Source organism: Macaca nemestrina, chromosome 16 (genome assembly GCF_043159975.1).
Source record: "Macaca nemestrina isolate mMacNem1 chromosome 16, mMacNem.hap1, whole genome shotgun sequence".
Classification (NCBI taxonomy): domain Eukaryota; kingdom Metazoa; phylum Chordata; class Mammalia; order Primates; family Cercopithecidae; genus Macaca; species Macaca nemestrina.
In genome coordinates, this window is record NC_092140.1 from 103,905,817 (window position 1) to 103,929,830 (window position 24,014).

General features: G+C 40.4%; 1 protein-coding gene across 12 annotated transcripts in view; it reads left to right on the top strand.

Annotated features, from left to right (window-relative positions):
* Window positions 1–24,014, top strand: part of LOC105490273 (zinc finger DHHC-type palmitoyltransferase 20) — a 90,531-nt gene that overhangs the window by 16,285 nt on the left and 50,232 nt on the right. For 6 of the 12 annotated variants that reach the window (XR_011614992.1, XR_011614993.1, XM_071081566.1 and 3 more), the window contains exon 2: window positions 17,041–17,067. Coding sequence is in view for 9 of the 12 variants with exons in the window: in XM_071081566.1 (XP_070937667.1) it covers window positions 17,041–17,067 (27 nt within the window). In the remaining 3 variants the exon portion in view is untranslated. Of the gene's footprint in view, window positions 1–11,661; window positions 11,683–17,040; window positions 17,068–21,573; window positions 21,678–24,014 lie in introns of those variants that run through there. The other 6 variants (XR_011614994.1, XM_011755725.3, XM_011755726.3 and 3 more) reach the window with 2 other exon arrangements.

The window sequence follows — 24,014 nt, forward strand, 5'->3', positions numbered from 1 at the left end:
CCTGGCCAACATGGTGAAATCCCATCTCTACTACAAATACATAAGTTAGCTGGGCATGGTGGCGCGTGCCTGTAGTCCCAGCTACTTGGGAGGCTGAGGCAGGAGAATTGCTTGAACCCAAGAGGCGGAGGTTGCAGTGAACGAAGACTGTGCCACTGCACTCCAGCCTGGGCAACAGAGGGAGACTCCATCTCAAAAAAAAAAAAAAAAAAAAGGCAGAATAAAATAGCAAACAAAACCCAATACTTTTTATATATACAATAATTTAGCTTGAAAATATAGTGGAAGAGGGCTGGGTGCGGTGGCTCATGCCTGTAATCCCAGCACTTTGGGAAACTAAGGTGGGCAGATCACGAGGTCAGGAGATCAAGACCATCCTGGCTAACACAGTGAAACCCTGTCTCTACTAAAAATGCAAAAAAAAAAAAAAAAAAAAATTAGCTGGGTGTGGTGGCGGCGCCTGTAGTCCCAGCTGCTTTGGGAGGCTGAGGCAAGAGAATGGCGTGAACTCAGGAGGCGGAGCTTGCAGTGAGTGGAGATAGCGCCACTGCACTCCAGCCTGGGCAACAGTGGGAGATTCCGTCTCAAAAAAAAAAAGAGAAGATACAGTGGAAGAGAACTGTCCATATCCGGTAACATTAAAAAGAGAAAATACCTTAGAAAAAAACAAGAAAAATGTCAAACTCACAAGAGGAAAACATTCTTAAAAGACCCAAAATGTGACTTGAACAAATGAAAAGACATTTCATACTTGATGTTCATAGACAGAATAATTCAACATTACAAAGATGCCAGTTCTCCCCCAATTAATGTATAAATGAATTCTAATCCCAGTAAACTGTTTTTTTTCCCCCCTGGTGCTAGACAAATTGACACCAGAGGTCTTGTGGAAAAATAAGAGAGAATAAGCAACCAGGAAATCTCTGAAAAATAAGAGCAATAAGGAGGGGAAATTCCCCAGATTTTAAACCAGAAAGCCTTATAATTAAAACTGGGGGAGCAGGAAGTATATGAGAACTTTCTACTTTCTGCCCAATTTTGCTGTGAACTTAAAACTACTCTAAAAAATAGTGTCTCTCTCTCTCTTTTTTTTTTTTTAAACTGTTTGATATGGTGCATGGACAGACGTGTTGACTAATGGAGCAGTATATAATGTCCAGAAATAGACTAATAAAGAAATTTAGGGCCGGGCGCGGTGGCTCAAGCCTGTAATCCCAGCACTTTGGGAGGCCGAGACGGGCGGATCACGAGGCCAGGAGATCGAGAGACGATCCCGGCTAACACGGTGAAACCCCGTCTCTACTAAAAAATACAAAAAAACTAGCCGGGCGAGGTGGCGGGCGCCTGTAGTCCCAGCTACTCGGGAGGCTGAGGCAGGAGAACGGCGTAAACCCGGGAGGCGGAGCTTGCAGTGAGCTGAGATCCGGCCACTGCACTCCAGCCTGGGTGACAGAGCAAGACTCCGTCTCAAAAAAAAAAAAAAAAAAAAAAAAAAAAAAAAAAAAAAAAAGAAATTTAGAATATTGTAAAAATAGCACATCAAATTACAGAAGAAAAGATGGGACAACTGGATACATATTTTGTAAGAGTAAAATCACATCCATACCTCATGCTGTGTTTTAGTGTAAACTACAAATGGATAAAATCTTTCTTTTGTCATATACACGTGCGCACACACACACTTTTTGTTTTTGAGACAGAGTTTTGCTCTTGTCACCGAGGCTGGAGTGCAATGGCATGATCTCAGCTCACTGCAACCTCAGCCTCCTGGATTGAAGTGATTCTCCTGCCTCAGCCTCCTGAGTAGCTGGGACTACAGGCGTGTGCCCCCATACCTGGCTAATTTTTGTATTTTTAGCAGAGACAGGGTTTCACCATGTTGGCCAAGCTGGTCTCAAACTCCTGACCTCAGGTGATCCACCCACCTCGGCCTCCCAAAGTGCTGGGATTACAGGTGTGAGCCAGTGTGCCCGGCGGATCTTATATTTTTAACTTTTTATTTTAAAATAATTTGATTTGTGAAAAACAGTACAAACAGTTGTCATATAACCTTCACCCACATTTTCTAAGTGTTACTATTTGTCATATGTGCTTTGTCATTCATTCTTTCATTCTCTCTCTGAAATGTATGCGAGTAAGTTGTAGAGCTAATGCCCCTTTACCTATGTTTAGCTTTATTTCCTAAGAACAAGAACATTGTCTTTTTTTTTTTTTCCTGAGAAACAGTCTTACTCTGTCGCCCAGGCTGGAGTGCTGTAGTGCATTCTTGGCTTACTAAAACCTCCGCCTCCTGGCTTTGAGCAATTCTCGTGCCTCAGCCTCTCTCTTGTAGCTGGGATTACAGGCGCGTGCCACCACACCTGGATAATTTTTGTGTTTTTAGTAGAGATGGGGTTTCGCCATGTTGGCCAGGCTGGTCTTGAACTTGTGACCTCAGGTGATCCACCCGCCTCAGCCTCCCATATTGCTGGTATTACAGGTGTGAGCCACTGCGCCTGGGAATTAGAATATTATATAACCAGAGATTTGTTAAAATCAATAGATTAGTATTGATTAAATACTACTCTTTAATCTGTAGGCCTATTCAGACTTCATTTGTCCACTCAGTTCCTTGTTCTGCTCCACAGTTCAGTGTAGGATCACACGTTGCAGATATCATGTCTCTTTAGTGTCCTTATATTTGGAAGAGTTCTTCAGTCTTTGTTTCATAATCATGATTTTTTAAGAGTACAGGTTTGTTTTACTTTGTTTTGTTTTGAGACAGGGTCTCACTCTGTTGCAGTGCAGAGTGCAGGCTGGAGTGCGGTAGTGTAATCGCGGCTCACTGCAGCCTAGACCTCCTGGGCTCAGGCAGTCCTCCTGCCTCAGCCTCTTTAGTAGCTGAGACCACAGGCATATGCCACCATGCCTGGCTAATATTTGAAATTTTTAGAAGCAGGGTCCCACTATGCTGCCCAAACTGGTCTCAAGTTCCTGGGCTCAAGCGATCCTCTTGCCTCAGCCTCCTTACGTGTTAGGATTACAGGTGTGAGCCACTGCACTCGGCCAAGGTTTATTTTGTAAATGTTCCTCAATTTAGCTTTACCTGATCTTTCCTCATGATTAGATTCAGAGAATGGCAGGCATGCCTTGGTGGAAAAATTGCGGGTTTGATTTCATATACCACAATAAAGGAAATATCAAAATAAAGCAAATCACACAAGTTTTTGGTTTCCTACTGCATATGAAAGTTATGTTCACCCTGTACTGTAGTCTGTTAAGTGTGCAATAGCATTATGTCTTTAAAAAATAATTTTTGCTCAATAATGCTAGCAATTAGCAGTCACCTAAGCCTTCAGCAAGTCTTGATCTTTTTGTTGGTGAAAGGTCTTGCCTCGATGATGATGGCTGCTGACTGATCAGGGAGGTTGTTGCTGAAGGCTGGGGTAGCTGTGACAATTTCTTAAAACAAGACGAGATTAAAGTTTGCCACATCTGTTGACTCTCCTTTCACAATATTTTTCTGTAGCATGTGATGCTGTTTGATAGCATTTTACTCACGGTAGAACTTCTTTCAGAAATCGGAGTCAGTCCTCTCAAACCCTGCTGATACTTTATCAACTAAGTTTATGTAATATTCTAAATCGTTTTTGTCATTTCATCAGTGTTCACAGTATCTTCACCAGGTGTAGATGCCATGTCAAAAAAAAGTTTTCTCTTCCATAAAAAGCAACTCCTCATCTGTTCAAGTTTTATCAGGAGGTTGCAGCAATTCCATCACATCTTCAGGCTCTGTTTCTTATTCTGCTTCTCTTGCTGTTTTCACCACATCTGCAGTCCCTTCCTCCACTGAAGTCTCGAACTGTTCAGTGTCATCCATGATCTTGGACTGGAATCAGCTTTTTCTATACTCCTGTGAATGTTGATATTTTGACCTCCTCCCATGAAAGATGAGTGTTCTTAATGGCATCTAGAAATGATGAATCCTTTCCAGAAGGTGATCAATGTACTTTGCCTAGATCCATCAGAGGAATCACTGTGGCATCCATAGCCTTATGAAATGTATTTCTTTTTTTTTTTTTCTTTTTTTTTTTTTTGAGACGGAGTCCCGCTCTGTCGCCCAGGCTGGAGTGCAATGGCCAGATTTCAGATCACTGCAAGCTCCGCCTCCTGGGTTTTTACGCCATTCTCCTGCCTCAGCCTCCCGAGTAGCTGGGACTACAGGCGCCCGCCACAACGCCCGGCTAATTTTTTGTATTTTTAGTAGAAACGGGGTTTCACTGTGGTCTCGATCTCCTGACCTTGTGATCCGCCCGCCTCGGCCTCCCAAAGTGCTGGGATTACAGGCTTGAGCCACCGCGCCCGGCCTAATTTTTTTTATTACTTGGCATAGAGTGAAGAAGAGATTCTGTAAAGAACTGGTGATATCTAGAAAAATGAAATTGTCATTGAGAATAGAGCGGTCATCTTCATTTTGCTGTTGTAGGATAGGTAAATGGATTTTTTTTTTTTTTTTTTTTTGAGATGGAGTCTCGCTCTGTCGCCCAGGCTTGGAGTGCAGTGGCCGGATCTCAGCTCACTGCAAGCTCCGCCTCCCGAGTTTACACCATTCTCCTGCCTCAGCCTTCCGAGTAGCTGGGACTACAGGCGCCCGCCACCTCGCCCGACTAGTTTTTTGTATTTTTAGTAGAGACGGGGTTTCACCGTGTTAGCCAGGATGGTCTCGAACTCCTGACCTCGTGATCCACCCGTCTCGGCCTCCCAAAGTGCTGGGATTACAGGCTTGAGCCACCGCGCCCGGCCTCTTTTTTTTTTTTTTTTTTGAGACGGAGTCTCACTCTGTTGCCCAGGCTGGAGTGCAGTGGCCGGATCTCAGCTCACTGCAAGCTCCGCCTCCCGGGTTTACGCCATTCTCCTGCCTCAGTCTCCCGAGTAGCTGGGACTACAGGCGCCCGCCACCATGCCCGGCTATTTTTTTTTGCATTTTTAGTAGAGACGAGGTTTCACTGTGTTAGCCAGGATGGTCTCGATCTCCTGACCTCGTGATCCGCCTGCCTCGGCCTCCCAAAGTGCTGGGATTACAGGCGTGAGCCACTACGCCCAGCCGTGAAATGTATTTCTTTTTTTTTTTTTTTTTTTTTGAGAGGGAGTCTCGCTCTGTCACCCAGGCTGGAGTGCAGTGGCGCGATCTCGGCTCACTGCAAGCTCCGCCTCCCGGGTTCCCGCCATTCTCCTGCCTCAGTCTCCCGAGTAGCTGGGACTACAGGCGCCCGCCACCGCGCCCGGCTAGTTTTTTGTGTTTTTTAGTAGAGACGGGGTTTCACCGGGTTAGCCAGGATAGTCTCGATCTCCTGACCTCGTGATCCGCCCGTCTCGGCCTCCCAAAGTGCTGGGATTACAGGCTTGAGCCACCGCGCCCGGCCCGAAATGTATTTCTTAAATAAATAATAAGACTTGAAGGCCAGGCGTGGTGGCTCACGCCTGTGATCCCAGCACTTTGGGAGGCCGAGGCGGGCGGATCACGAGGTCAGGAGATCGAGACCATCCTGACCAACACGGTGAAACCCCGTCTCTACTAAAAATACAAAAAATTAGCCGGGCATGGCAGCGGGTGCCTGTACTCCCACCTACTTGGGAGGCTGAGGCAGGAGAATGGCGGGAACCCGGAGGCGGAGTTTGCAGTGAGCTTAGAACCGGCCACTGCACTCCAGCCTGGGCGACAGAGCGAGACTCTGCCTCAAAAAAAAAAAAAAAAGACTTGAAAGTTGGAGTGACTCCTTGATCCGTGGGCTGCGGAATAGGTGTGTTAGCAGGCATAAAAACAACATGAATCTCCTTGTACATCTCCATTAGAGCCCTTGGGGTGGCAAGGTGCATTTTCAATGAGCAGTAATATTTTGAAAGGAATCTTTTTTTCTGAACGCAGTAGGTCTCAACCGTGGGCTTAAAATATTCAATAAAGCAGCTGGGTGCGGTCTGTGGCTGGTTTGATCCTCTGTCTAGGACACTCGAACTTCTTTCGTATCAGCGTTGTTGCACTTTCTTATTCATCTATTTGCTGGAGTAGTACTTCTATTTTTCTTCAAGAACTTTTCCTTGGCATTCACAGCTTGGCTAACTTTGGCCCAAGAGGCCTAGCGTTTCGCCTGTCTCGGTTTTTAACATGTCTTTCTCACTAAACCTAGTCATTTCTAGCTGTTGATCTAAAGTGACAGGTGTGTGACTCTTCCTTTCACTTGAACACTTAGAGGCCATTATAGGATTATTAATTGGCTTGATTACAGTATTGTTGAATAGGGAGGCCCAAGGAGAGGGGGAGAGATAGAGGAATGTCTGGTCAATGGAGTGATAGAAAAACCACATTTATTAAGTTTTCCATCTTTTTTTTTTTTGAGATGGAGTCTCGCTCTGTCGCCCAGACTGGAGTGCAGTGGCCGGATCTCAGCTCACTGCAAGCTCCGCCTCCCGGGTTCATGCCATTCTCCTGCCTCAGCCTCCAGAGTAGCTGGGACTACAGGCGCCCGCCACCTCGCTCGGCTAGTTTTTTGTATTTTTTAGTAGAGACGGGGTTTCACTGTGTTAGCCAGGATGGTCTCGATCTCCTGACCTCGTGATCTGCCCGTCTCGGCCTCCCAAAGTGCTGGGATTACAGGCTTGAGCCACTGCGCCTGGCAAGTTTTCCATCTTATATGGATGCAGTTGGTGGTACTCCAAAACAATTAAAATAGTAACATCACAGAGCACCAGAGCAGGTATTATGATAATGAAAAAGGTTGAAATACTGTGAGAATTAACCAAAATGTGACATGGAGACACAAAGTTAGCAGAAAGTGTTGGAAAAATAGCACAGGTAGACTTGCTTAATGCAGGGTTGCCACAACCTTCAATTTGTAAAAAACACAATGTCTGCAAAGCACAATAAATGGAAGCACCTTATGAGGTGAGATGTGCCTATGTGTTTTCAGCAAGAATATCACGGAAGTAATGCTGTGTCATTGTAACATTTTGGAGACCGTTAATGTTGATCAACACCTAAGGTTGTGTGTGTTATGTTTCTCCATTCTGTAAAGGTATAGTTTTTCTTTGTAATTAGTATTCTGTTAGACCACCACCTCACACGGATTCCTTTTTGAGGAAGGACTTGTTGCGTAGTTTTGGTCAGTGCAGTCAGCAGATAACTTCCAGCACTTTCAGTGTGACTCATATCATCCAGGGTCACACCCTTCCTGGTGCAGCTTGCACACAATGCCTGAGTGAGGTGGGGTGGGACTGCCCACTTCAGAGCTCCCTGCCAGTTGCTGAGGCTAGGCCTACATTGCAGTGAGATTGCTCCCTTAGCCCTCTTATACCTCTTCCCCCTTACTTTCACATATGCTGGTCCCTAGTAAATACATTGCACCCCAAACTCTATCTCAACATCTGATTCCAGAGAACCCAACCTGAGTCATTTCTTATTGGGAGACATTTTGAAACCCTGTGAATAATCCGTTTGTCATTACTTTCACTTACTTCTTTTAGCATCTATTGAGACTTCTTGCTTGAAACAGTTATTACTGTGCTGGTTGCCAAATGGTGTTTTTCTTTCCTTTTTTTTTTTTTTTTTTTTTTTGAGACGGAGTCTCGCTCTGTGGCCCAGGCTGGAGTGCGGTGGCGCGATCTCGGCTCACTGCAAGCTCCGCCTCACAGGTTCACGCCATTCTCCTGCCTCAGCCTCTCGAGTAGCTGGGACCACAGGTGCCGCCACCTCGCCCGGCTAGTTTTTTGTATTTTTTAGTAGAGACAGGGTTTCACCGTGTTAGCCAGGATGGTCTCGATCTCCTGACCTCGTGATCCGCCCGTCTCGGCCTCCCAAAGTGCTGGGATTACAGGCTTGAGCCACCGCGCTCGGCCCAAATGGTGTTTTTCCAATTCCATGATTTCTTCTACATTTACTAGTTAGAATTCTACCATATGGAAGATATTATCCTTCTCCCATTTACTTATTTATTGATTCACTCACATATATCAGCATGCACCAGCAAATTCTATTTTGTGAGTTATAATCTGATGTTTATTGTATTGTTCAGTTTGTCCCAGATTTGGCCAGTAGGTGCCCCTTCCATCTTGTTTCTGTGTGCTTTCATGTGTCCTCGTTGTTTTTAGTACTTCCTTTCTTTCTGGCAACATATTTCAGTGTTGTTTCTTACTTTTCCTGCCCCTGGAATTGGTCATTTCAACAGGGACCAAGAATGAATGTAAAAACTGAAAACATTAAAGCATTAGAAGAACATATGGGTGGATGATTTTAAGGCAATGGGAAAGCCTCTAACAATATCTCAGAATCACCAAGCCCAATAGAAAAGACAAACAAACAAACAAAAACCAATAAGCAGATGTTTCACAGGGGAAAAAAATGAAAATGACACATAAAGAAAAGATACTGACCCTCACTTACAAGATAAATACGAGTTAAAATTACCCTGCCATACCAAAAGTTTGAAAACTTCATCCAGTAGACTGCAGAGAAACAGTCAGTCTCGTTCATTGCTGGTAGAAGTATAAAATGATACAACCCTTATAAAAGTTTTTTTGCAGACAGCTAAACACATGGTGGAAAGATTTACTTATGGTTCAGTAATCCCACTATTAGGAATCTACACTGAAGATAAACTTCCACAAATAAACAGCACATGCACAAGGTTATTTATTGCAACATTGTAGTAGCAAAGGATTGGAGACAACACAGATGCCCATCAATAGAAGGCTGATTGTATAACTGGAATATCCACACAATGGAACATTGTGCAGTGCTTTAAAAAAGAAAGGAATGTCTCTGTGTGCTAATGGGTAGTGATTTCTAGAATTTGTAGGACATTTCACAAGACATCTGGCCTGATCTTTTCAAAAAGTCATCATCATATGGATTTAGGGAAGATGATGGTAATAGTGCATTATTTTTGAGTCACTCTAAATCACTGCATAAAAACAGAACTTGAACAGTATCTGTAGCAAAACTAGTTTGCTAGAGAATGAGAGTGAGCTTCAGACAACCAAATTGACTGCAGAGATATAAATTAAACTCTGAGCATTCAATATTTATTATATTTATTTTCTTGTAGACCCAAGACTAAGACTAAATGAGGAATAATGTTTGTCATGGATACTGTACGCTTTCACAGTGTAGATACAGCACAGCTACTAGAGAATGGAGAGGGACTAGGTGAAAACATTATTCAAACTTTTAAGTAATCATATTACTGGCAGTGTTATTGGTGTCATTATCTTGAGATTATTGGGTAAGCAGTATGGGATATTACAGTTCTTCATCCCTTGTGTCCTTGAGAACCAGAATTCTCAATGGAAAAAGGAGATACCAATGTGAGATAGAAGATGTTAAGTAAAAACCCCGTAGACTTTGATTTTAATTGGAAATATCAGTATAAACTTACCAGGTATTTTATCTTCCTTTTAAAATGGCATGCACACACACACACACACACACACACACACACACATGAAGGAAAGGAAAACAAACCCTGTTGATTACTAGTCATTTGTGTAGAAAATCCCAAAGAATCTGCAAACAAGCTACTAGAACCAAAAAGTGAATTTAGCCAGCACACAAGGTCAATAAACAAAACTAAAACATTTCTAAATAGTATTCTATAGCAATGAGTAATTAAAATTGGAATTTTTAGAAATGCTGTTTATAATAGCACCAGAAACATGAAATATTTTAGGGATAAATCTAACAAAATATGTGCAAGGTTCTGTGTGTTAGAGAAAATCTAAAATGAAGAGCTACGCCATGGTCATGGGCTGTAAGACAATATTCCAAAGACATTAGTTCTCCCCAGATTGATCTGTAAGTTCAGCCAGTGAAAATCCAGGCATCGGCCAGGCGCCGTGGCTCACGCCTGTAATCCCAGCACTTTGAGAGGCCAAGGCGGGTGGATCACGAGGTCAGGAGATCGAGACCATCTTGGGTAACATGGTGAAACCCCATCTCTACTAAAAAATACAAAAAAAATTAGCCAGGCATGGTGGTGGGCGCCTTTGGTCCCAGCTACTCGAGAGGCTGAGGCAGGAGAATGGCATGAACCCAGGAGGCAGAGCTTGTAGTGAGCCGAGATCGCGCCACTGCACACCGGCCTGGGCTGCAGAGCGAGACTCCGTCTCAAAAAAAAAAAAAAAAAATGTGATGTATGCCTGTAGTCCCAGCTACTTGGGAGGCTGAGGCAGGAAAATGGCATGAACTCAGAAGGTGGAGGTTTTAATGAACTGAGATCGTGCCACTGCACTCCAGCCTGGGTGACAGAGCAAGACTCTCTCAAAAATAATAAAATAAAATATGAAATAAAATGAGAGCAAGACTCTGTCTCAAAAATAATAAAAATATGAAATGAAATAAAATGAAAAATATATTACAGACCTAAATATAAAACCTATAAAACTTCTAGAAGAAAACATATAAGAAACTGTGACTTTCATAGGCTGGCAAAGATTCCTAGGCATGAATGATAAAAGAAAAAAATTGATAAATTAAGACTTCGTCAAAATTAAGAGTTTGTGCTCTTCAAAAGACATTTAAAAATATAAAGAGGCAAGTTATGGACTAGGAGAAAATATTGGCACATACATATCAAGATTTATATCCAGAATATATAAAGAACTCATGACTCAATAAGCAATACAGTTAAAAGAGGGGCACCATTGAACATATAACTTCACAAATAAGGGATACTGATTGTTAATAAACACATGAAAAGATGCTGTACATCATTAGTTATTAGGAAAACACAAAAGCACAATGAAGATACCACTGCATATTTTTTGGAACAGCTAAATTTTAAAAACTGTCAGTTCTAAGCATTGGTGAGGATGTGGAGCAACTGTAACTCTGATCCATTGTAAGTGGAAGTGCCAAACATTTTGTGCCAAATACAGCCACTTTGAAAACAGTTTGGCTGTTCCCGGTAAAGTTCAGCACATGTTTTAACATCAGACCCAGCAATCCCGTTTTTAGATATTTACTTAAGTAATAAAAACTGATATTGTTTGACTGTGTCCCCACCCACATCTCATCTTGAATTGTACTCCCATAATTCCCGTTGTTGTGGGAGGGACGCAGTGGGAGATCATGAGAATCATGGAGGTGGTTCCCCCACACTGTTCTCGGGGTAGTGAATGAGTCTCACGAGATCTGATGGTTTTATCAGGGGTTTCTGCTTTTGCATCCTCATTTTCTCTTGCCTCCACTGTGTAAGAAGTGCCTTTTGCCTCCGGCCATGATTCTGAGGCCTCCCCAGACATGTGGAACTGTTAAGTCCAATGAAACCTCTTTTTCTTCCCAGTCTCGGGTATGTCTTTATCAGCAGCGTGAAAATGGACAAGTACACAAATATTATGTCCACCCAAAGATTTGGTGAATACACGAGTAATCATAATAGACAAAAAGGTGAAATCACTCACGTGTCTATGAACTGATTAATGGATAAAGAAGTTGTCGCACCTCCTTATAACAGATGCTATTGGGCAGTAGGACAAAAAGCAGGGACTTCCAGTTCTGAGACAAGATGAAATAGAGACTCTTCTTCCTTTTCTTAGTAAGTACAGCTAAAATCCCTGGAAAATGTACAGAAAACAAACCTGAGAAGACTCTGAAAGGTAGCAAGAAGAAGCCAGATCAGCTAGGGACCTTGCGACCTGAGGAATAACATGGTGGTATGTTCCCTAGATTTATTTTTTCTTCATATATGTGCTAGAGAAGCTGTCAACCTGGAAACACCAGTTAATACAGACCAAAACAAACCCTAGAAAACCATTTTCATTAGTCAAGCCAGGAAAGGGACAACCTAGTGAGACAGAAAACTTGTAGACAATAACTGCCCTACTGTAGCCAAAAACAAAGACAAACTGTGCTCCATCCCCCACTCTCACCAACGAAGACTGAGTATTGAGCTTAAGACTTCCCCACCTTGCCCAGCTGTAACAAGACCCCCTCCTGTGTCTCTTCCCCAACATTCCTGCTGGGATAGTATCAGAAAAGGTGAAGCGCTAGTCAGGAGCCTCGATTTTCATTCCCACTGGGCAGTAATGATGTGTGCCTTCCATCCCCCCACCCCAAACAGTATCAAGTGCCCTCTCATGGTGTCAATGGAGGCTATGTGGGAAGCACTAAGGAGGCACCTCTACCCTTCCCAGCCGAGATATGTCCGCAGACGCCTAGCGGGGAGCCGGGACTTGTACTCCCACCTGATGGCAACAAGGTGGTGCTCCCACATCTCCCACTGTGTGGAGTCAGAGGAGGCCTGCAAAAACAAATTTAAATAAGATCTAGAGTCTCAAAACATTCAGGGTGCAGTTGAAAACCATCCATCCTACCAAGAACCAGGAAAACTAAATGAGAAAAGACAATAGATGCTAAACCTAAAAAGCCACTGATGTTGGAATTACCTGACAAGGACTTTAATGCAGCTATCTTTAAAATGATTCAATTTGCAATTGAATCATGAAAAAATATAATTCCCAACAAAGAAACAGAAGACGTAAAGAACCAGATGGAGATTTTTTTTTTTTTTTTTTTTTTTTTTTGAGACGGAGTCTTGCTCTGTAGCCCGGGCGGGAGTGCAGTGGCCGGATCTCAGCTCACTGCAAGCTCCGCCTCCCGGGTTTGCGCCATTCTCCTGCCTCAGCCTCCTGAGTAGCTGGGACTACAGGCGCCCGCCACCTCGCCCGGCTAGTTTTTTGTATTTTTTAGTAGAGACGGGGTTTCACCGTGTTCGCCAGGATGGTCTCGATCTCCTGACCTCGTGATCCGCCCGTCTCGGCCTCCCAAAGTGCTGGGATTACAGGCTTGAGCCACCGCGCCCGGCCCAGATGGAGATTTTTAAACTGAAAATACAATAGCCAAAATTTTGAAAAGTCAACAGCAGAACGGAGAGGGCAGAGGAAAAAAATGAATGAACTTGAAGATAAAACATTAGAAATTACCCAGTCTGAACAAAAGAGAGAAAATATACTGAAAAATAAAAATGAACAAATCATCAGGGACTTGTGGGACTATTTTTAGAAGGTCTAATATTTGTACCATCAGAGTCCCAGGGGAGAAGAAAGACGATATGGTTGAAAAGGTATTCAAAGAAATGATAGTTTAAAATTTTGAACTTGGTGAAGGACATACTCAAGAAGAACTCAAGAAGTTCAGCAAACTCTGAACAGAAAAATCCCAAAGAAATCCACTCCAACATACGTTATAACCAAATTTCTGACAACTAAATATAAAATCTTGAAAACAGTGAGGACACTTTACCTATAGGGGAAAAACAGAGTAACAGCAGATTTGTCATCAGAAACCATGGAATTTAGAAGGAAGTAGTACATATTTAAAGTACTGAGTGGAAAGAACTGTCAACCCAGAATTCTATATCCAGCATGTAACTGGCCCATCAAGGTTGAAAGTTGACAGTTGCACATTCAGACAGCACATCCTCACATTACAAGAATTCAAAGCTAAAACAGGATAAAGGAAATAATAGAGCTTCTTTGTCACATGCTTCTCACTTGTTAAGGAGGGCAAAACAAATTTTTCCCAGTGACAGTTTTTCCCTCCCTCAAGATGTACCTTTTGCAAGAACTGGATCCCGTAGCCATAGTAGATACAAGTATACTGATAAAGTGAGTATCTGACATTTTCAGGCTCAATAAGTGGGAGACAGGCAAGAAGGCAATGAAGTGAAGAATAGGACATAGCCAGCCCTCATGTTCACAAAAAACCATGAATTAATATTGTCTCTAAATGAGATTAGTGTCATTGACAAGGTTGAAATACGACATTTCTTACATTTAAAAAATCATGTATAAACATTTAGTATGCCTAATAGGTTTTTGTTGTTGTTGTTGTTGTTGTTTGAGACAGAGTCTAACTCTTTCACCTAGGCTGGAGTGCATTGGCGCGATCTTGGCTCACTGTAACCTCCGCCTCCCAGGTTCAAGCGACTCTCCTGCCTCAGCCTCCTGAGTAGCTGGGACTATAGGCGCATGCTGCTGTGCCCGGGTAATTTTTTGTATTTTTAGTAGAGATGGGGTTTCACCATCTTGGCCAGGCTGGTCTTGAACTCCTGGCCTTGTGATCTACCCACCTCAGCCTCCCAGTGCTGAGATTACGGGCATGAGCCACCATGCCCAGCCCTAATAGTTTTTGTAAGCTTGGTTTTGTCATCAAAAGAATTTTTATAAAACATATTTTGGGGCTGGGCATGATGGCTCACGCCTGTAATCCCAGCACTTTAGGAATCCAAGGCGGTGGATCACGAGGTCAGGAGATCAAGACCATTCTGGCCAACATGGCAAAACCCTGTCTCTACTAAAAATAGAAAAATTAATCAGGCGTAGTGGTGTGCACCTGTAATCTCAGCTACTCGGGCGGTTGAGGCGGGAGAATTGCTTGAACCCAGGGGTTGGAGGTTGCAATGAGCCAAGATCGCGCCACTTCACTCCAGCCTGGGTGACAGAACAAAACTCTGTCTCAAAAACAAAACAAAACAAAGAAAAAAATATTTTGGGATCCCCTTAAAATGGAATAGCCTTGTCTCGCTGTGAGAGGTTCTACAGATTGCTGTCCCGAGCCATGTCTTTGTCTCTATAGTTAGAGGTGCTGTTAGCAAATATTGAGAGCTTGTTCCATGCTGTACACTGTTTCAGAGGCTGATGAAAAAGTCATGTCCTGTACCTTCAGGAAAAAATCCTAGAAGGAACTATGAACTGTAAACCAGTAATTACAAGTGTCAGGGGTGTTATGAAAGGGAAAGTATAAAGTGGTGTGGGATTATGTACCGAGATTTATTTAACCCATTCTGTGGTCAGGAAAGTCCTCTGTGAAGAAACGATTCTAGGCCATTGTTGGTTGGTTGGTTGGTTGTTTTTTTTTTTTTTTTTTTTGCAACAGAGTCTATTTCTGTTGTCTAGGCTGGAGTGCAGTGGTGCAATCTTGCTGACTGCACCCTCTGCCCCCTGGGTTCAAGCGATTCTCCTGCCTCAGCCTCCCAAGTAGGTGGGACTATAGGTGCGTGCTACCACACCTGGCTAATTTTTGCATTTTTTAGTACAGATAGGGTTTCACCATGTTGGCCAGGCTGGTCTCGAATTCCTGACCTCAAGTGATCCGCCCATCTTAACCTCCCAAAGTGCTGAGATTACAGGCGTGAGCCACTGTGCCCGGCCTAGCTTTGTTTTTATATGTAGCAATTTTGTTGTTCCCTGAATATCTTAGTGAGAGGCTGGAAGAGACAACCACTGGAAACTGTTAGCTAGATGTGATTTTAAATTCGGATTCTCTACTTGGAGGAGGGTGATAACACAGTGTATTACCAAGTTTTCATCCTTACCAGTAGTCTGAACAGACTTTTAGTTCAAATCCCTTCTATACTACATATACTAGCTCTGTGACCTTAGGAAGGTCATTTAATTGTTTTGAGCCTTAGTTTACTTATCTGTAAAATGGAGCTAATGATAACTTGCAGGGTTGTTAACTATTCTAAGACATGATTCCACACTTCAAGGAGCATTTAGTCCAGTAAGGTGAGACAGACATATTGACAAGTAATTGAAAAAATAAAAAGAAAAATGAGATGGTGTGGTAAAGATGGAAGAGTGATCAGTGGTGATATAAAGGAGTGATCTACTCTGCCTTAAGAGGGACTCAGGAAGGCTTTACAAAGGAGCTAGTATTCAAAACGGGCCTTGAAGGATGAATAGACAAGGTACATGGCACATATGAAACAGCTTGATGCATCTGGGAGACCACAATTTGTTTAGAATAATTAGACCAGAAATATGGGCAAATGACAGAAGAAATTAGAGAGGGCCTGGCGCAGTGGCTCACGCCTGTAATCCCAGCACTTTGGTAGGCTGAAGCGGGCGGGTTCACTTGAAGTCAGGAGTTCGAGACCAGCCTGGCCAACATGGTGAAAACCCATCTCTACTAAAAATACAAAAATTAGCCTGGCGTGGTGGCACACACCTGTAATCCCAGCTACTCAGGAGGCTGAGGCAGGAGAATCGCTTGAACCTGGGAGGTGGAGGTTGCAGTGAGTCGAGATTGCACCACTGCACTCCAGGCTGGGCGACAGAGCAAGACCCTGTCTCAAAAAAAAAAAAAAAAAAAAAAGGAAACTAGAGAGGTAGACAGATTGTAGATGACAGAGGGCTTGTAGTGTTTGCTACCTACCCTGAAGATTTTGGACTTCATTCTGAAAGTGACTCACAGGTGTTGAAGAGTGTTCATCAGATTTGCTGCTGGTGGTGATGTGTTACACTGACTATGGGAAGATGCCTTAAGCTGTTGCATTTGAGGAAGGCAGTGGGAAGGGATTGGAGAATAGGTGACAGATTATAAACAGACTTAGGTAGTAGAACCAACATGACTCGAGGCCATTGGATTATCCAGAAAGAAAGAGTAGATAGCAGTTCCCAGGGTTTCAGTCTTGGTAGACTGAAGTGGTCGTTGGCTTTATTCATCACAAGAGTGATATAAGATGGAAGAAAACATAAGAGAGGTAGACACTGAATTACGTTTTCTGTGCATGGTCTGACTTCTTCAGTATTTGATTATTCAGAGAAAAATAAAACACTAAAAATTAGGGTAAGTTCTTCTACTTTTTTCTTTAGAAAAAATGCATTTGTCTTGAGCATAGATTCACAAAGAGGTTGATAAGAGTACATTACAGACTAATAAATAAGTTATGAGGGTCATAGAGGACAGTTCTATTCATTCTGCAGATATCATTAAGGAAAGAGCTAAAGAAAACATTGCAGCTATAACCATGTTGATACACTTAAAATTAATAAAGTTCTGAAAACATTTGGTATGACTGTAGTGTTAATGATAAAGAATTTGAATTTTAGCATTTTAATGGTTTTGGAGTTTTTTTAGTGCAATTTTGACTTTGCATTAGTGTCTACAATTTATAACTAAATTTTATTTTTTTGAAAATGATATTAAGATGAATATTCAACCTGAAATAAAACTTACATACAAAATGTTTAAAGTATATTTATTCACTGTTTTTTCTTCTATTCTAGTTACTATTTTTGGAAATGAAGAAAATGGTAAGACACTTTTAGTTTCAATTTAAGTTAAATGCTTAATGATATTTTAATTGGAACAGACTTTTTATTTATTGATGAATACGTGTGTTTTTGTTTTTTAGAAATAAAATCCCTATCTTTAAATTTTAAGTAATTAAAACAAGATCTAGTAATGGGGTTATTTCCAGACCAAAACATTTCATGTATTCTCATTTTGTGTTATTTATGTAAATTAAAGTAGCCATTATTTTGTACAGCACCTAGTACCCAAACTTCTTTGTGTATTTATATAAATATTTCTGTCGCGTATGTTCTTCAAAACTTTTTATTTGGATTTTTAAAAATATGAGTTCTAGCTAGCTAGGTTGAGGAGACAATTCTGCTTTCATGATGTCTGAATTTTATTGATGGTTCTCGTTTAGGCATTTGTTAAAATCACACTTTACAATGCACAGATATTTAAGAAAATAACAAGAATGTAAATTTGTAAATTGCATTACCAGTTTAAGGAAGCTAAAGTTTTTAGAACAACTAAGTAAAAAAGACAGTGCCTAGAGGGAAAAATCATTTCTCAAAATTTCACTGAGATAAAAGCATATGTCATAAGTCTGATGAGATTAAATTTAAACAGAATTTAATTGGACATGCAAAACTCCAGAGGATTTCTAAAATACTTGAACAGTTAGAAATTATTAATATATAGTAATTCCTCTTACTGGAGATAATTAGGCATTAAGTATGTAAATCTTAAATTACCTTTAAATTTAATTTCTCAGTAACAGAATAAATGCAGACTCAGTTTGCTTATTTTCTTTCTTTAAATCAAAAATGTTTCCTGTATGTTGGAAGCACAGATACAGAAAGCAAAGAATTTAGAAGTTCTTATAAAAGAACTTTTAACTTATATCATTATCTCTTGGGGCTATTTTTACCATGTCTCTCAAAGAGTCTTTTTTTTTTTTTTTTTTTTTTTTTTTTTTTGAGATGGAGTCTCGTTCTGTTGCCCAGGCTGGAGTGCAGTGGTGATCTCAGCTCACTGTAAGCTCCGCCTCCCGGGTTCACGCCATTCTCCTGCCTCAGCCTCCCGAGTAGCTGGGACTACAGGTGCCCGCCACCATACCCCGCTAATTTTTTTAATTTTTATTTTTTAGTAGAGACGGGGTTTTACTGTGTTAGTCAGGATGGTCTCAATCTCCTGACCTCGTGATCTGCCCGCCTCAGTCTCCCGGGGTGCTGGGATTACAGGCATGAGCCACATTGCCTGGCCAAAGAATCTTTCAATACAGTCTTAAGTTATTGCTGCTGTTAGCTTGTTTGTTTTTAAATTCAGTTACAGGTGATTTTTGAACTTTTGAACACAGAGTTTGGTATATAGGTTTCAGGTTTTTCTTTCAACTTTCATTTAATTTTCTCGGTTAACTATGATTTTACTTCCTCTATTGTAACCAATAGCAGGTATATGTAACCAGAAGTTTGCCTATTGATAATCACATTAATTTGAATTTAGTGAAAAGCATTGTTTTCTGTTATTCTTTACTCATTATAATTTAATAATACCATCTTTTAAGTACTTACTATATTCTAGGTCTTGTGTTAAGAGCTTTATTTTATCTATTTTTTAACAGGATATATTTTTAAGCAAAACCATTTTGTTTTGTTTTCATGAAGAAAAGAAATATTCTGAAATCATGTTAAATGTTTTTAAAACTATGAAGAGTATATTGTTTTTACATTTAAAGTATCTCAAAGTTACCATCTATCTCAAAGTTACACAATAGTGTATAGATGAGGAACAGCAAGCTTGATTTAATATGGAGTCTAGGCAAAAATATTTATAAAGGAAGTAAGCAAAGTGAAGATAACATTGCAGGGTTGTTAAATGGTCTCAGTGTTATCGTAACAGTAGGAAACTAAGTTCTTGCACGCTTTTCCAAAGGAAAAACAAATGAAGCAATTATATATAATATATAAAAATACATATATGTAATATGTATTTTTTCTTTTTCTTTCTTTTTTTTTTTGAGATGGAGTCTCGCTCTGTTGCTCAGGCTAGAGTGCGGTGGCACAATCTCAGCTCACTGTAACCTTTGCCTCCCAGGTTTGGGCGATCCTCCCACGTCAGCCTACACGTAGCTGAGATTACAAGTGTGCACCACCACGCCCAGCTAATTTTTTGTATTAGTAGAGATGGGGTTCTACCATGTTGGCGAGGCTGGTCTTGAACTCCTGACCTCAAGTGATCTGCCCACCCCAGCCTCCCAAAGTGCTGGGAATACAGGAGCGAGCCACAGCACCTGGCCAAAGCAATGATATTGAGTCCATTGGGTACACCGTGGGGTTCAACCTGAAGGGAACTGACAGGATAGAGAAAGCAGATTTTGAAAAACCAGTTTTTAATGCGCATGACGATCAATGTTAGTGGAAGCAAAAAGAGCACATTTTAAAATAAAAGGAAGTTACGGTTACAATTTTATCTTGGCATCAGATACTTGCTTAGAAGTAGAATATGACCATTAAGATGATGGTTGGAAACGTGGAGGAAACTGTAATTTTAGCTAGGACATAGTGAAAAGAACCTTGGATTTTTGTCAAACAGATATGGGTTTGAATTCTGGCTTCATCATTTAATAACTAAGTGACGTTGGACAAAGTATTAAATTCTCTGAGCCTCACTGCTTACATCTGTAAACTGGAATGATACCTTAGAAGACTTACTGTGAGGGTTAGAAATAAGGCATAGATTATAGTGCCTTCTAGTTGGCTTTTGGTACATAGGAGTGGTGATTTGAGTACCTGTAGTCGGTTATGGTGACTGAGTAGTCCCATGGTTTTACTAGGATGCATTGGTAATGAGGTTGCAATTATTTCTTAGGAATTCCGCAGCCAAGAGGGAAAGAAACTACGAGCAACATATTTTACATCAGCCACTGAGATGGATTGGAAGCAAGGAGGCCAATTGGCTCTTGCAGCAATCCAAAGAACATAGGCAACAATTTATGAACTATGCACCGACAGTGAAAATAATGATAATTATTGAAATTTTGAAAAATAATGAAAATAATAATAATGAGTTCACTTGGAGAGAAATTTTAGGAGCTAGAATTAGTAGCATTTGCACGGATAAGCTGTGAGATACGAGGAGTCGTTTCAGGCCTGGGTTTCTGCATTGGTCAGCTGTGTGACTGGAGTTTCTGTTCTCTGAGATCAGGCATGAACCCAATACAATTTCAAAAGAAAAGGTTGGGTTGCAACAGGGTTGTCAAATTATTATTATTATTTTATTTGAAAAGAACAAGCACTTTTTAAACCAGAAACATAAGGGAAAATAAACCTCAGACCGAAGGAAGGAGAGTACTTCAAACTGAATACATGTTAGCTTTTACAAAAGCTTCATTACGTTCTTTTTTTTTTTTTTTTCAGTGCAGACCAGTGAATACTTTTTCACTTCTTAAAATTGAGAAACACTGATATAGGGAATGCACAAAAAGGACCAAATTTTGGAGAAAATAATTAAAATGCCTGGATAAGACTAAGTAATAATATTAATAGTCAGTATTTATTGAGGATTTATTGTGTGCCAGGCATTCTTCTAAGTGTTTTGCGTGTATTAGCTCATCAGTATTAAGCAGCTAGCTTTACTGAAATAAGTAATTGAAATCTAAGCAAATTATTTGGAGAGTGCAGTATGAAGAAGTAATGAATTCTGAAAGTAACAGAAAAGACCTTTGTGGAAGGAGTAGCATTTTATCTGAAGTTTAAAAATGAGTAGAATTTCAGACTTGTCTATATTTGTTATCTTCAGTGGGTTTATGGTGCTGCATTACAAACTGAAAAAGAGTTTAAGCATCTGGTAGATCTTGCTTCTTAAAGAAATCAGTACTACTTCTTTCAAATACGTAGAATACAACAAAAAGCTTAAAATTATATCAGTGACAATATTTGGAGATAGAGATGTTGGAATGTTACATTAATCTACTTGGGAAATAGTTATGTTAGATATTCAAAATGGCCAAAACTTTTTCTTGTTAGCCTGTATTGAACGGGAATGAAATTTAGGGTACTTTTTCTGAACAATACAGGGAATGAGTTATTCAGATGTTTTCATCATTTATGGTGATGGTAACTTATTTTATTTACTTTCAGTTGACAGTTCCTTGGATTTAATGTTCATAGTAATAGATTCTGTTTTAAATAATTTTAAGTCATTTAAGATGAACTTTTGGAGAACTTGAAATATAGTGAGTGAAGAAAGTTTTAGCTTAAATCTTCAGCAATCTAATATAATCAAATCTCATCTTAAATCTCATCTTATAAACCAGACTGATAATCCTTAAATATAGGAACAGAGTATTTCTTCATATCTAGTAATATTTCCTCATGCAAGTAAAGTTTATATATTTGATGTTTCAGTACATTTTAATTTGTTTATTGGATTCGGCCTCCTGACCCAATTATTGTGTTTTAATGTAATGCCTTTTGCTGTTTTCACCTGGATTCAATGAACTGTTATTTGTTTTTATTTACCAGGAAAGACCGTTGTTTACCTTGTGGCTTTCCATCTGTTCTTTGTTATGTTTGTATGGTCCTATTGGATGACAATTTTCACATCTCCCGCTTCCCCCTCCAAAGAGGTAAATTTAATGTTGGTAAATTACCAAATGTTTTAACTGATTATGGATTTTTTTTCCCTTGTGTTACCTTTGTTAAAACTTTACATAATGCATGTGTTCTGTTTCCATTCATAAAACTGCTTGGTTGCTCTGTACTGTGAATGTGAGTCATCAGCCTGTTCTCAGATACAGTCCACTGACATAGCATAGTAAAAGTTCAGCAGTATAGAAATGCTTACTACTTTTCTGCCATGCTATGTTTTCTTAAAGATATACTTTATATTACTGAAATAAAAAGTCTTAAGGAACGGAATTGAGTTAGGAAAGTAGAGTTTATTTTTAGAAACTCTCAACATTTATATTTTCTCAGGCGTGAACAGATATGCTGCAATTAAAGAAAGTTTTGTGATGGAAACAAATTGTCTAGGCTATTGCTTACTTTAATATGACTAGTGTTTCTTCTAATTGGAGGTTCCATTTGGAAAATAATATAGGTAAACATTTATGTGGAGTAGGTTTTATGACCAGTATGTCTCTCTTACCTCGCCATAGCTGACTGAATTCTTCCTTCACTGAAAATTTCATATAGCAAGGTGGTTAAGAATATATTCTCTAGAGTTAGAGTTGTCTGAGTTTGATCTTTTGCTCTAACAATTTAATCTCTCCAAGCTGCAGTTTTCTTACCAAAAAATGGAGCTAACAATTGTGCCTGTCTCCGTAGGATGTTTGTAAAGATTGTGAGATTTATTCAGTTAAAACATGCATTTATCTATCTATCTATCTATCTATCTATCTATCTATCTATCTATCTATCTATCTATTTATTTATTGAGATGGAGTTTCGCTCTTGTCACCCAGGCTGGAGTACAATGGCATGATCTTGGCTCACTGCAACCTCCGCCTCCCAGGTTCAAGCGATTCTCCTGCCTCAGCCTCCTGAGTAGCTGGGATTACAGGCACGCACCACCATGCCTAGCTAATTTTTGTGTTTTTATAGAGACGGATTTCCCCATGTTGGTCAGGCCGGTCTTGAACTCCTGGCCTCAGGTGATCCACCCGCTTCAGCCTCCCAAAGTGCTGGGATTACAGGCGTGAGCCACCATGCCTGGCATGAGCTTTTAAAATAGTAGTTTACCTGCCACATTGTTAGGACTCAAATATTAGATGATGATGATAATGTAATCGTTTCCCTTTGTGTTAAATTTATCAAAATCATTAAAAATTATAGACCATATGTTTAAAAGTAGTATCAACTTCTATTTAACTTTGCGGTGAAGAACATATATACAAAAAGTACGCATATGTGTACACACCTGTGCAACTACTACTCAATTCAAGAAACAGAACATCACCAGAACCCCATCAACCCCCGATGCTTCCTTTCAGTCATCCACTTCATAAGAAGCCACTCTCTTGCCTTCTAACAGCATAGATTAGTTTTGCCTGTCTTTTGTACTAAATATAAATGGAGTTTTGTAGTAGTGTGTGTATGGTGTGTATGTGTATGTCATAGTCATATGTGTGTATGTGGCTTCTTTCATTAACATTCTATTTGTAAGATTCATCTGTGTTACGTATAGTTGAAGATCATTCTAATTATTGTTTAGTATTCAGTTGTATGTTACACTATTTACTCGGTCTACTGTTAATGAGCATGTGGGTAGCCTCCAGCTTCGAGCTGTTACAAGTAGGGCTGCTGCAAACGTTCTAGTGCATGTCTCTTGGATAACATATATGTAGTTATTTTGGGTAGATGCCTAGGAGTAGAACTAGTAAATATACATTTAACATTAGCAAGTAATGCCATACAGTTTTTTGCCTGCTTTTTCTATTAGATGCTTTTGTTTTAAAAGGTAAAGTAAACCATAAGTCAGACTTCAGTGTTGCTTCACATATATTCATCAGGCATTTGTTACTAATTAGTCAACCCTTAAAGTTATGTTACAAACTATCATCCATTTCTTAATCTTGAAATTGAAAAGGACTTAATTTTGTTTAATCAATTACTAGTAGTGATGACTATTGAAAACATCGCATGTGTAAAAAGTAAATAATTCTCATTACAGGAAATAAGAAATAGAATAAGAAAAATAATTGGTAGTACTTTTGAGAAGCAGTATACTGTAGAGGTTAAGAAAGCAGGCCGGGCGTGGTGGCTCATGCCTATAATCCAGCACTTTGGAAGGCCGAGGCAGGCAGGTGGATTGCTTTAGTCCTGGACTTTGACAACAGCCTTGGCAATGTAGCAAAGCCCGTCTCTACAAAGAATAAAACAATTAGCTGGGCATGGTGGTGTGCACCTGTAGTCCCAGCTACTCGGGAGGCTGAGGTGGGAGGATCACTGAGCCCGGGGAGGTT